This window comes from Brachyistius frenatus, unplaced genomic scaffold (assembly GCF_029030835.1).
Source record: "Brachyistius frenatus isolate BFR_SWC_R1_liver_20210118 unplaced genomic scaffold, ASM2903083v1 Contig_310, whole genome shotgun sequence".
Classification (NCBI taxonomy): Eukaryota; Metazoa; Chordata; class Actinopteri; family Embiotocidae; genus Brachyistius; species Brachyistius frenatus.
The window spans coordinates 279731-291863 of NW_027210909.1; the positions used below are offsets into that span (position 1 = coordinate 279731).

Genomic DNA, 12133 nt, shown 5'->3' on the forward strand with positions numbered 1-12133 from the left:
ACAAATACTTGCTCTCCACTGAAGACATGGCTCATACATACCAGCAACAGCACATTTTCCAAAACAAACATCGCCTTGTCATCTGTGAGCCTCCTTCTGCTTCACATTAAAAAAGTTTGGACATTTACACAAAGGTGGGCCTGGTTAAAGTTTGCCTGGTCTTGTTTACGCTTTGCAGGTTTAAATGATCCTAATTTACTAAAACAGGGAGACCTTTAATAACTGAATTCTTTTTGGGAGGGAAACAAGCTGTGAACACAACATTAACATATCAGTACCTTTCAAGTTGAAATGGAGAAATTGTTTGCAAACGTTACGCATCCAGCAGATCCAGAGAACCAAGTTTTATTTTTGGCCACCTGTAGAGTGGGAGTCTAAATTTTACTCTCTTTTTAGGGAATGGGAGCACCATGACAATAAATGATGTCTGTTTTGAGTATGTGAATGATGACTGTCACTAAAAGCACACCAGGGTTGGGTTCTGCTACTGCGCTGAGTCATCGTTGCAACATTATTGTGTCTGCCAGACGGAGAAGTGAAGGAGGAATAAAAGGAAATTTGAAGTTGCCCAGTATGTCTGAAACATGTGAAGTCATCTCCAGAAGTTTTATGAGTTTAGCAGCAGCACGTCGAACTTAGTTTCCTGGTCTCATTCGTGAAAGCTGGGCACATATAATAGTTTGTGTGTGTGTGTGTGTGTGTGTGTGTGTGCATGTACTTGGAAAAACTATCTTAGAGAGGACTAGTTGTGGTTACCCCCATTAGTGAGGACATTTTGACAAAGTGAGGACATTTTGACAATTTTTTCTCACTTTCTCACACTTTCAAAGGGCTGTTTGAAGGTTAAGGTTTGGTTCTCGAGTCAAGGTTAGAATTGGGTTTAGTTTAGGTTTCAGTTAAGGGTTGTGATGGGTAAGGTGCTAGAGAATGCATTATGTCAATGAATGTCCTCACAAAGATAGCTGTGCAAACCGGTGTATGTGTGTGTTTGATATCTTCACTTAACAATTATGGTTTTCTGTCAAATGCTGAGTCAGTGAATAAAATAACACTTACTCATAGTGCTTGATTTGCCGTGGTAATCTCCTTGAAGTGTTTGATAAGCTATTCTCCCTTTAAGTGTCCTCTAAGCTCCAAAATAAACAAAGTTGCTCTCACAATAAGAGCGAGATAAGAGCACAATAATCCCTAAATTTAGACTCTTCAGAAACACTGATATAAGTGAACAAGACACACGTGAAGTTGCGACATCACACATCTTGTTAGCTCACACAGGTTTTAACCTAAACAGGAGTCCAAACTACACACACGCACAGACACACAGACACACGCCATAAAAGCATTTGGCTTGTGTTTTCACACATCATCAATCGTCCACACTTTTCTCCAGGCTGTTACATTGTTGACATTTTCAGGAGCATCCTCTTAACCCCATTAAGATGGTATAACTGTTTCCATATGGAAGAAATATCATTTAAAATATTTTTTAACTTTTTATGTTTATGCACCAGTTATTAGTCTTTTTTTTTTCAAAAATGTATCCTCACAGCAGAATTAATCAGTTATATACCCAGGAATTCATGCCTATCTCACCAGTCGTGTCCAGAGATTACTCACGTACGCTGAGTTTTTTTTTTTACGGTCATGTGACCTTTCACAGTTGTTGTGAGGCATCAGCAGATAACAGGAGGGAGGCGGCGGCAGCTGGGCCGACATAAGAGAGGCAAAGGGGAAAGCACGAAGGAGGTTGTTGGGAGAGGAAAGCTGCTGGCGAGATGACCGGCAGTCAGAAGGGAGGTCCATTTCAGAGAATTTGTGGTGGGAGGAGGTTGCATTATCTTCAGAGTGAGCAACAACAAGGAGGAGTGCAGAGGTTAATGAGAGAACTGGAAACCCACCACTTCTGTTTTTCAGAAAGAGACGATGGTTAGGGGTCTCTGGCTTCTTTATTTGATATCAGACTGGTTCTGCAAATGCAGAAAGGTCATTTGTCAGTGACTTTTAAAAATATTTATGGCTCAAAGGAATAGTTGGATGTTTGGGAATTCATTTTCTTGTTTTAAAGTGAGATGACGGGCTCGTTTACACTCTCCAATCTGTCTGGTTTAATACGGCGCAAGAGCTGGAGGAGGTGATCATCTCGGGTCAGTAGAAAAACTGGAAACAGTGGAAAACAGCCAGCTTTACTCCCTCCGAGTTTAAAACCCCTTCTGTACCAACAATAATTTATCTAGCACTTCTTTGCGGCACAGCTGGTGCTAGATTAGATTAGCGGGTAGGGACGCTCTTCCTGTCATTGACACCTAAAACTACAACAGTTAATGGAAACAACCATCAGCTTTAAGAGAACAAAACCAGCAATGACATTTGTTGAAGATGCAGAAACAACCCTCACCATCAACTCCACATTCCTCCTTCAAGCCTTTTTGTGACGATGTGTGAATGTCGCGTTCCTTCCTCCGTTGGTACTGAGAGAAGAAAGTCTTTATTAACAGCAGGAGTTTGTCAGTAGAACATAACCATGTGTTGTTTTTGTGATGAAGACGACATCACTGCGACTGTAACGGATCTAAGATTAAACTTGTCTAATTTCCCGGTGTTGATGTTAAATTGAGAAGCCGTTTTGTTTTAGGGTGTAGTTTGTGATAAAGGGATCTTGTTGTAAGGTCTGTCTGGAGTCATTTCCTTGTTTTTGCCAGCAGGCGCCAAACCAAGACCTCATAGTGAAACACATCAGGAGCACGAACACACGCACATATATTTGTAGTCCACTGGGGTTTTCAATACCTGCGAGGTGCTGACAGCCTCAGATCCTGTGTGTGTGTGTGTGTGTGTGTGTGTGTGTGTGTGTGTGTGTTGTGTGTGTGTGTGTGTGTGTGTGTGTGTGTGTGTGTGTGTGTGTGTGTGTGTGTGTGTGTGTGTGTGTGTGTGTGTGTGTGTGTGTGTGTGTGTGTGTGTGTGTGTGTGTGTGTGTGTGTGTGTGGTGTGTGTGTTGTGTGTGTGTGTTTTTTTTACAGCCAGGGCATTGCTGCATCTGTGCAGCAGACCTGTCCAGCCCTCCCACCCCCATGTTTCTCTCCCAGGCCAGCAGTGGGCCGGAGCTATCCATCAAACTGGCACCATACAGGGAGAGGCGTCGGGCTGGAGCAACGTGTTCACATTAACCTCGACAACAAGACGCCAACGCGAACGGCCACGCTGGTCTCGATGCTCTTCCATGGGGAATAAAAGAGGCTGAATTGATGAGAGGTTGTAAGGTTTCACTGTTAGGATTGTAGCAAGTAAGAAATTTAAAGGCGGAGTCAGAAGCTGACCATCGTGGAGAGTTCGGAGACGTTATATTGTTTGAATAAATGGTTCTCATTTCCATAAAGTCTTAGATTCAAGTTGTCGTTCAGAAGTATTTGTCTAGCGAATGCTTATTCTCTTGCCTCTGCACAGCCGACCAATCACAGCGTGAACAGGTTGTGAATTGCCAACGAGTTCTCATTCCCACCTCCTCAAATACGGACATTTTGTCAAAGCCGTTCACATCTCTTACGGACAAGCAAGTTGCCGTGCGCCTTTGCGTTTATGCAACAAAAACAAGGTGGTTAGGTTGGGAAAAGATGTGACATGGTCACCGTTGGGTGACGGTTACTCACAAAAAGCTACTTGGTTAGGCTCAGGAAAAAACAAACATGGCTTGCGTTACATATAAGGAATTCACGTTGACTTCTGCTTCATCATGGACTCAAATGCTGCTCTTCTACATGAAAGTCCTGGGTTATGTAATAAACACACATGAACATACGTACACACACACACACACACACACACACACACACACACACACACACACACACACACACACACACACACACACACACACACACACACACACACACACACACACACACACACACACACACACACACACACACACACACACACAAGTGAGGATGTACAATTTGACCACATTTACAGCCAATAGGTCAATAAACATCATCAAGACGACAAAACTGACAGATTATATTAGAAGTTCCTCCAGCCATGATCCTGCCTCTTCTCCCTCTCATCTTATCTACCAATATCTCCCTCCCGTCGTTGCCCAGTCTCCACCGAGATTATCAGAGTCTGAGAAGCACATTAACACAAACAGTTATTTCATAGTAATCCCACCAAGATAACTTTGCACTAAATGATAAGCACAGCGATCATTTTTTAAAGAAAAGGAAGTGAACAACAGTAATATCCTCCATCTCTTAGCATGCATTGACCACAGTCCTTAAATTAACCATGAATAACACACACTTTATGTATTTAAAAAGGTGAAAATGAGAAGCAGTTTGTAGTTCCTAGAGCTGCCTTTCTTAAATCTTAGCAGATGCGTATTAACAAGTCTCAGAGATGTTGACAGCAGCGTCGAATCAAAGACAGCAGCTGACATCAAATGTGACATTCACGGTTGAGGCGGTTGAAATGTTTCCCTCTTGATGTAGTTGCCTGAAAGTATTTTGATGTGGGTTAAGAGGTCTGTTTTTCGGCGTTCACCTGAAATATTTTTGGCCTTTCCCAAACAGCAGCAGGAACTGATTCATATCAAAAGTAAATTTAACAAAACTCGTGCAGCTCATGACATCGAGTTAATTTGTATCATGTTCACTTTGGATTTTAGAAGTCATTTTTGGCCATTTTGGGCCACAAAAGCAAAAGGTGAAACAGGTCGCTCAGAATCTCCCATATTGTCAGCGCAAATAAAATAAAAAAAAAAACAGGTTATTCTTGTGATGCTGTAGGAACTTTAAGGCATCTTGTAACATATTTCCAACTGGAGGATAAAAAGCCTGTGGCTCTGTGAGAAAGCATCTATTTGTTCAGGATTGTGCGTCCTGTGACATTCATTAATGTCAGCAGCTGAGAGGAAAGAGAGTTGATAGTGAGGTGGAAACAGCTCATGTGGCAAACTGCTCATTGGTTGACCTTTGGTGATTTTATGTGAGAAAAAACGGAAAAGAGGTGAAATGATTTTTCTCAGTCATCATCAGTTTCTTACCTCTGCGCTTGTTTGACTCCATATATTTTTTATGTATGTTAAATTTTTATTTTTGCCACTTTATATGACTCATTTTTAGCTTTCAACGTGTGTGTGTGTGTGTGTGTGTGTGTGTGTGTGTGTGTGTGTGTGTGTGTGTGTGTGTCCTGTGTGGTATTTGTCTTTACTGTTCTTAAGTAGCCTTGAAATAACAGAGGAGAAACACAACATGAAGAGCAGTAGTGACCTTCCTGAAACACTTCTGTGTGTTTCAGGGAGAGAGAGTGTGTGTTGACAGGAGTGGGATTCACCCCCGCTGTGACCATGTCCACACTAATGTGGAAGCATTTAAAATATGAACCCACCAACACTGGCCTATTTGTTTTCACCCCAGACATCTCTTTCTATAGTCGCCCCATACAGTATTTGTTAGAGTCATTGTCTCACTCGTAAAAAGGGGTCCACTGAATCATAAAACTTTGTTGAAATGAACAGATTTATCGTTGAAAATTTTTTTGGATTTTGGCCTCTGAAAACAGGATAAGGTGATTAGCTGAACACGCCAATCAAATTTAAGTAAAATAAGTGGCGGGTGCAGATCAATGCGTTTGTTAAGCGGGAGTCTGGCTGGCTAACAGCTTTAGCATCACTACATTATTAAAAACAACAATTAAATAGCACTGCAAAAGAACTATGATTACAGTTTTAATGTATGCTGTTTAAGCATATCATTATACAGATATTATTATGTCAGAAGTGTCGCATACAATCAGAGAGCGTTGCAGGTAATTGGTCACTGTTTCCACGCTCCTTTTTCTCCTGTTCGTTTGTACCTCTGTTTTCTTTCAAAGCTTCTATTTGCTTTCATTGCCTTTGCAAAATAAACCTGCCGTGATGTTGTGAGAATCGATGAGACGGAGTTTACCCACAAGCTCGGGGGGGGGGGGGGGGGTTATGTTATGTTATTTTCTCTCTCTGTTTTCCTCATAACATGCACGGTTATTTTTGCATGTTGCTTATTGATTTTGGAGGGAGGTCATTCGTTGACCTCTGGGTGTGTGTGTTTTAGTTTTTAACCCGGGGTCCCGTCTTCCCAGCTGCTCCCTGTACGCTAAAACTGTTGTGATCAGCAGATTTTGGCAGGCGGTGTGTCCGCTGGAGGGAAACGGTTAGGAGAGTGCCCCCCCCCCCCTCCTCCTTCCCCTCTCCCCTATTATCGAGAGAGAAATTTGGGGAGTGTGGGGATGAAAGGTTTGACAGTCGTCAGGGGGGATGATGTCATGTGTGGGTCTCGGCGTGGAAGCCTGGATGTTTTCTGCACCAGTGAGAAAACAGAGCTCCAGAGAATACATCTGGAAGTTTCACAAAGTGGAACCTGACACCGTCGGGCCAACATGCTCAGTCAATGAATGAAGGGATGCACGCAAAGACATGCAGGGACGGGTGGTGGGCGGGAGGGAGGAAGGGAGGGAGATGAATGGGCAGAAAACACAGCGGAGGGATGGAGGATGTTCTTGAGGGACAGAGGGATGGTAGAGTAGATTAATGAATAGAAGGATTGGAGGAGGCAGATGAAATAGCATGCGGGGTTCGAGGGAGATGATTTTAGCCGAGCTGGCCGAGTGGCTCCTCCAGGGATGGCAGTCGGTCTGCTATTGGGTGGACTGCCATAAATTCTTATGAAGGCATTCAGTGCAGAGGATGAATCCTAATGACGTTGGTGATGTGCAGATTTTCCTCTTGCTCCACCACGAGTTTGTCACTGTAGTTTTTAGTGAAATAACTTTTTGTGCAGTACTTTGTTTTATTACCACTCATTAAACTAACGACTTTCCCTGACAAGATTGTGACACGGAAGGTGTACATAGTCGCCACTTGTAAAGCACCCTTTCCCCTCAATGGTCTGCAGTTCACCTTACAATTTTTTACCTCTGATTCACACACACTCAATCACAAATAGCAACAGGGCTGCTGTGCAAGGTCGTCAATGCCATCGAGATCCTACTTTAATGATCCATCAGTCTCGTATATTTTTAAACATCAAGCCTATTTTCCAGAGTTTTATTCACAAAACTACACAGATTTTTTTGTTGACACTGAGTCCATCCAAACTGCCTATATACTGCCTGTATTGAGACCTATAGCTCAATACCGGTCGCGAACGCCTCCTTGAACTTGTATAGCCTCACAGAGCTGCCAACATGTCTGCTGTTGTTTTAGCTCGTCTTATTTATCCAAACCTCCTCTGCCTCCTCAGACATTATCATCAAAACTCACAGGAATTCGGCCCCTCGCGTTCTCCTCTGCACATAAAGACACCATCTCGCCTATATTCGTGACCTCTTGCGTCCACTGCACGCCCACGTACTGCACGTTTGCCAAGAATAAAGCAGAGACTGAGCAGACAGCCAAATGAGAAAATTAAGTCAAAGGAAGCAGAACTGAAACCCATCAGAGGTTCAGCTCGTGAGTCCCAAGAGCAATTAGAGAAGAAAGCATGGACGCTGCTGGAGAGCAAAACAAGAAAAGATCATACAGTCAGAGGAGGATTGTGGGGAAGTTAAAGAGAAAAAAAATGAGAAAAAGGAGAAATGGAGAAAAAAAACAAAAAAAAACAGATAAAGATAAAAGAACAAAGGAGGAAAATCTGGAAATATTTCTGTTTCATAACTGTGTCATGGCTCTAGGCTGCCCTGCGGCCATGCCAGAATATGAAGCTTCTCTTGCCTGCCAGTATTGTCTGTTATTAAATGCCAGCATATGGCGTAGAATAGCTGCAGGTCCCACCCAAAGCCCGCTTCGACCTTGTTCCTTTGAAGGGTCAAGTACCAGTCCATCATAAATACAGGAATTCTTCATGAAGTCTTTACTTCTACATTAACGTCATCCAGACTCTGAGCTCCTACAGATGTTTGCTTACTTTGATTTTAGGAGACTCAGCTGTCTGTCTTGGATCAGCTTTACAACTGACCCGTTTCTTGCCACAGCTAATTAAGGTTGAGTTTCAGGGTTACTTAATGACCTTGTTGCCCACAGGTGCTGATATGCGTTGAGCTTTAAAAACTGTTTATGGTTGGTTCGAAATGTTACAGATGAGCAGGTGCCAGTTGGGTGTGTGTTTTTACTGAAGCTTTGAAGCCTTCATGTGCTGAGCCGGGTGATTTTTATTGCTGGTTTGAAGTCTCCTAGGCCAACAGGTGCTGATCTGCGCTGTTTTTTGCCCCAGCTGTATCGACCGCATCTGACTTCTGCTGCTTGACACGGTGTCCTGCAGAATTGTTAAATGCTGGAATGGAGTGGTTTTGGTATAGATAACTGTGGCCGGGAGGGTTTTATTGCGAGTGAGTGTGGCTGACAGACTGCCAGGATCAATCAGGACCACGAGGCACTCAACTGAAAACAGACCCACTGACATCTTACGGCTGAGAAATTTGAACCAATTTTAGATTAGAAAATTCTGGTGAACAAGAATGAGATTTTTCTTGCGATAAGCAGTGACATCAGCAGAGCAGCAGCTTTAGTCATCTGTCTGTTCAGGCACAATACTGAGTGGTCTCTGATTGTTTGGCAGCAGTCAGAGCCCAACAGACACAAACAGCAAAAAATAGACTTAAAATTGGGTTACACTTTGAATCATGTTTATGCAAATATAGTGTGAGTGATATGCGAGATGTTATGCGGCCTCTGTGGACAGTTGAAATGATTAGTATTCGTGTTTGTGCATATATGTTTGTGCTTGAAATGTATGACAGCTGTAGACTCGTCTATCAGAGTCTACGGCCATATTAGGAGCTCTGCAGCGACAATGCTAACAAGTTTAAATTTAGCAGGCCCAGTGTACTACTTACCATATTCAGCATCTTAGTGAAACATATTAGAATGCCATTGTTTTCTAATTAGTACTATAAGAGTGGTGGACAAGTTATAGCTTAGCCAATGGGAAAGAAATTTTACTTTTGCCCCATGGATGTTAACAAAAATAAACATTCATCCTCAAGGGGGCATGAATGAATAATTGTTGTAACATTTCACTTAAAACAACAAATCTCAGCCTCATTGTGAAGCGTGAGGAAAAGTTCAGGTTCTGTAGGATTCATCCTCTGTGTATAACGAATCTGTGTTCAAAGTGTGGAGCCAATCACTGAATAGCTTTATTCAATATTTTACTGTAAAAGGTAAAAAGACGTGCTGGAAGAAAAGTCGCAGCGTTATGATACTCACTGGGATTCGTCCTCTGGGGACCGTGAATGTTTGTACAAAACTTCAGGGCATCCAGTAGATGTTGAGATATTTCAGTCGTTGCCAACCAACAGAGAATTACATAGTTACAAACTCCTCTGCTCTGCTCACCATATGTGATCGGGTACAATACGAGCCGTCCAGACAGTGATGGACAACTTTATATGCCAATACCTCAGAGACTCATGAGGCCATTTCCATCCACAAAGACATAAGCCCGCTTATTGGTTTTCCAGGGCAGATGTCAGCCAAGCTCCCGAAAATAGCCAGTTACATAACTCACTGGTTTTAATTTTACTACAGTGAAGCCAAGAGACATCACACACAGCAAAAGGAAATTGGTGTACACAAAATACGTGTTTGCCAGTAGACAGAGGACGTTCCAGTGTGGTTTACAGCTCAGGCCAAAGTGACTCTGAACTGTACTTGAGCTCAGACTCTGATGAATGAAAAAGGCCTGTCTGGCCCGAAGCCATCTTGATTCAGCTAAATTAGCTGTTTGTGTGTGTGTGTGTGTGTGTGTGTGTGTGTGTGTGTGTGTGTGTGTGTGTGTGTGTGTGTGTGTGTGTGTGTGTGTGTGCGCGCGTGTGTGTGTACCTGCGGATTTGAGGGGATGTCTATAATCAGGTTAATAGGAACAGGAAATGGAGCTCCTATGAGAAATGGAAAGGGGGGTCACCGGGGAAGTAGAGAGAGGATTGAGGGAGAAACAGGGGATAATAATTATTGGCTGGGATTCCTGTGTGTGACTCTGCAGGTCTGGTTTTCTCTCTCTGGGAATGTAAGAAGCGTAATCTCGTATAAAATCTAAGTGATCAACCTTGAAACAATTTTTTTTCTAACTCCTCTGTTTATAAGGAAGCAGCGAGAGGGGCCGTGACAGATATTTGCATGTAATTCGTGCCTCTAAACCTCCTTGAAATATGGACTACCTAAATGCTCTGATCCCTGTTTGTATTGCTCTGCCTGTCTTTCTTTTACGAAGCATGTCCTGTCAACGTGCACCACAGACCATGTAGCAGCAGTTTGTGATCTTACAAGAGTCCAGTCCAGTCTGACTGTGTGGAGCCGGGGGAGCCGCAGGGGAAATTATAGCCTCTTTAATTGGTGTTTAATTATAATCCATTAAAGGTTGATTGATGTCAAAACAAATTACTTTTTGATTTTCGAGAGAGACCCGACAATAAGAAACATTCACAGGAACACAATCAGCAAAACAGACAACATAACAACACAATAAACAAAAAATGGAAACAAAAATTTACAAGAATCCTAAAAACAACTGATGATGAAGCTTTAATTTGAAGACCCGCCGACACAAAACAGTTGATTAATCTGAGCAGCTGATTTCTAACATGATTCATTTATTACAATTAAACACTACTGACTGTCAGGCTGTACAATAATGTCACCATGCTAATATGCTCACAATGACCATACTAACATCCATATGTACAGCCAAGGATGATAAATGTCAAGAGTTTTGCAGACATTTGGCCATAAATTTGTACAATATCTGTAATAATGTTGATTACAAAACTTCAAATGTTAATTACGTGTTAAAATACACAAATAAATAGCTAAGTATGCAAAGTAATGAGTCTAAACGAGCATAAAAAGCTTTCAACAAGTCAAAGGGTTAATTTTATAGATTCAGAGATATTTCTCTGAAAGAATAAACACACTGCTGGCAGGGAAAGTCATTTAGATTCGTCCTTTTAAGATCATAAATTTCTTCACAATTCATCAAGCAGTCTGAATGGAAGCAGTGGACCAAACAAGCATCATCATCATCTGTTGAGTTTCAACCGCTGGCGTTCCTAAAAGCTTCATAATTACTTCTGTCCAGACACCATATAGCTGTTCTCTGTAGCGTTTGGGTCACACACATTAGCTACAAAGCATCACCATCAAAGGACAAATAGCTGCTTTTTATTTGTGTCTCCATGTATGTGGTCTGTGTTTGCACGTTCTGCTTTTAATCCCACTGTTCTCCTCCGCACTCGCTCGCAAGTCGGCGAATTGAATAAATTACACTGGAGGAATTCCCTGGGACAGTAAATATAAAGAGTGTCATTGTGGTGCCGGCACAATGAGACATGGATGGATTTATATAGAGCCTCTGTGATATACTCAGCTCAGTGACAGACAGGCTGAGACTCTGCAGAACGCAGAGAAGAAGCCATTGTCCCACAGGTCAAACTCAACCCGGACCAAAATGCTTCACAGTGATGTTCGAAATTCCTCCAGTGTCCTCCAGAATAGCTCCGTGTGTGTGTGTGTGTGTGTGTGTGTGTGTGTGTGTGTGTGTGTGTGTGTGTGTGTGTGTGTGTGTGTGTGGGTGAAGTTCATCGCTCATCTCCATGTACCATTTCTACATCTTATCACATATTACAGATGTAATTAGATACATTTTGTGACTAAATTACCCAAATATCCTTTTTTATTTATTACCTCAATATATTATTTTTTAATAAATCTATTTATTTTTCATTTCCGAGCATCTTGAGTATTTTATAAATATTTACTGAAAATGTTTATGGGTCTCTGGATTTAAGGAAATTCATACACACGTCTCTTGTTTCAGGTTTTATTTATCAGTCGGTTTATTTATTATGTGGCGAGCGATGTAGTGGACTAAAATGACCGGTGGTGCAGTAACGCTCAAATCTTTTCTCTCCTTCCGTCCCTGCAGTGACGCTGGCGTGCGTGTTGTCCTTCAACGTGGACCAGAAGAACGGTTTGTCTTTCAGCGGCCCGCTAGAGGACATGTTTGGCTACACTGTCCAGCAGTTTGAGAACAGTGAGGGAAAATGGTGAGTTTCATGAGCTAAGCATTTTGAGAGGTTATTAAGAGCATACTGAATGTCATCTTTCACC

General features: G+C 42.2%; 1 protein-coding gene across 2 annotated transcripts in view; it reads left to right on the plus strand.

Moving 5' to 3' along the window:
* Positions 1-12133, plus strand: part of itga1 (integrin, alpha 1) — a 56506-nt gene that overhangs the window by 17008 nt on the left and 27365 nt on the right. For both annotated transcript variants that reach the window (XM_069722989.1, XM_069722987.1), the window contains one exon: positions 11949-12069. In XM_069722989.1, the coding sequence (XP_069579090.1) occupies positions 12023-12069 (47 nt within the window). In that variant the 5' untranslated portion in view covers positions 11949-12022. The remainder of the gene's footprint in view (positions 1-11948; positions 12070-12133) is intronic.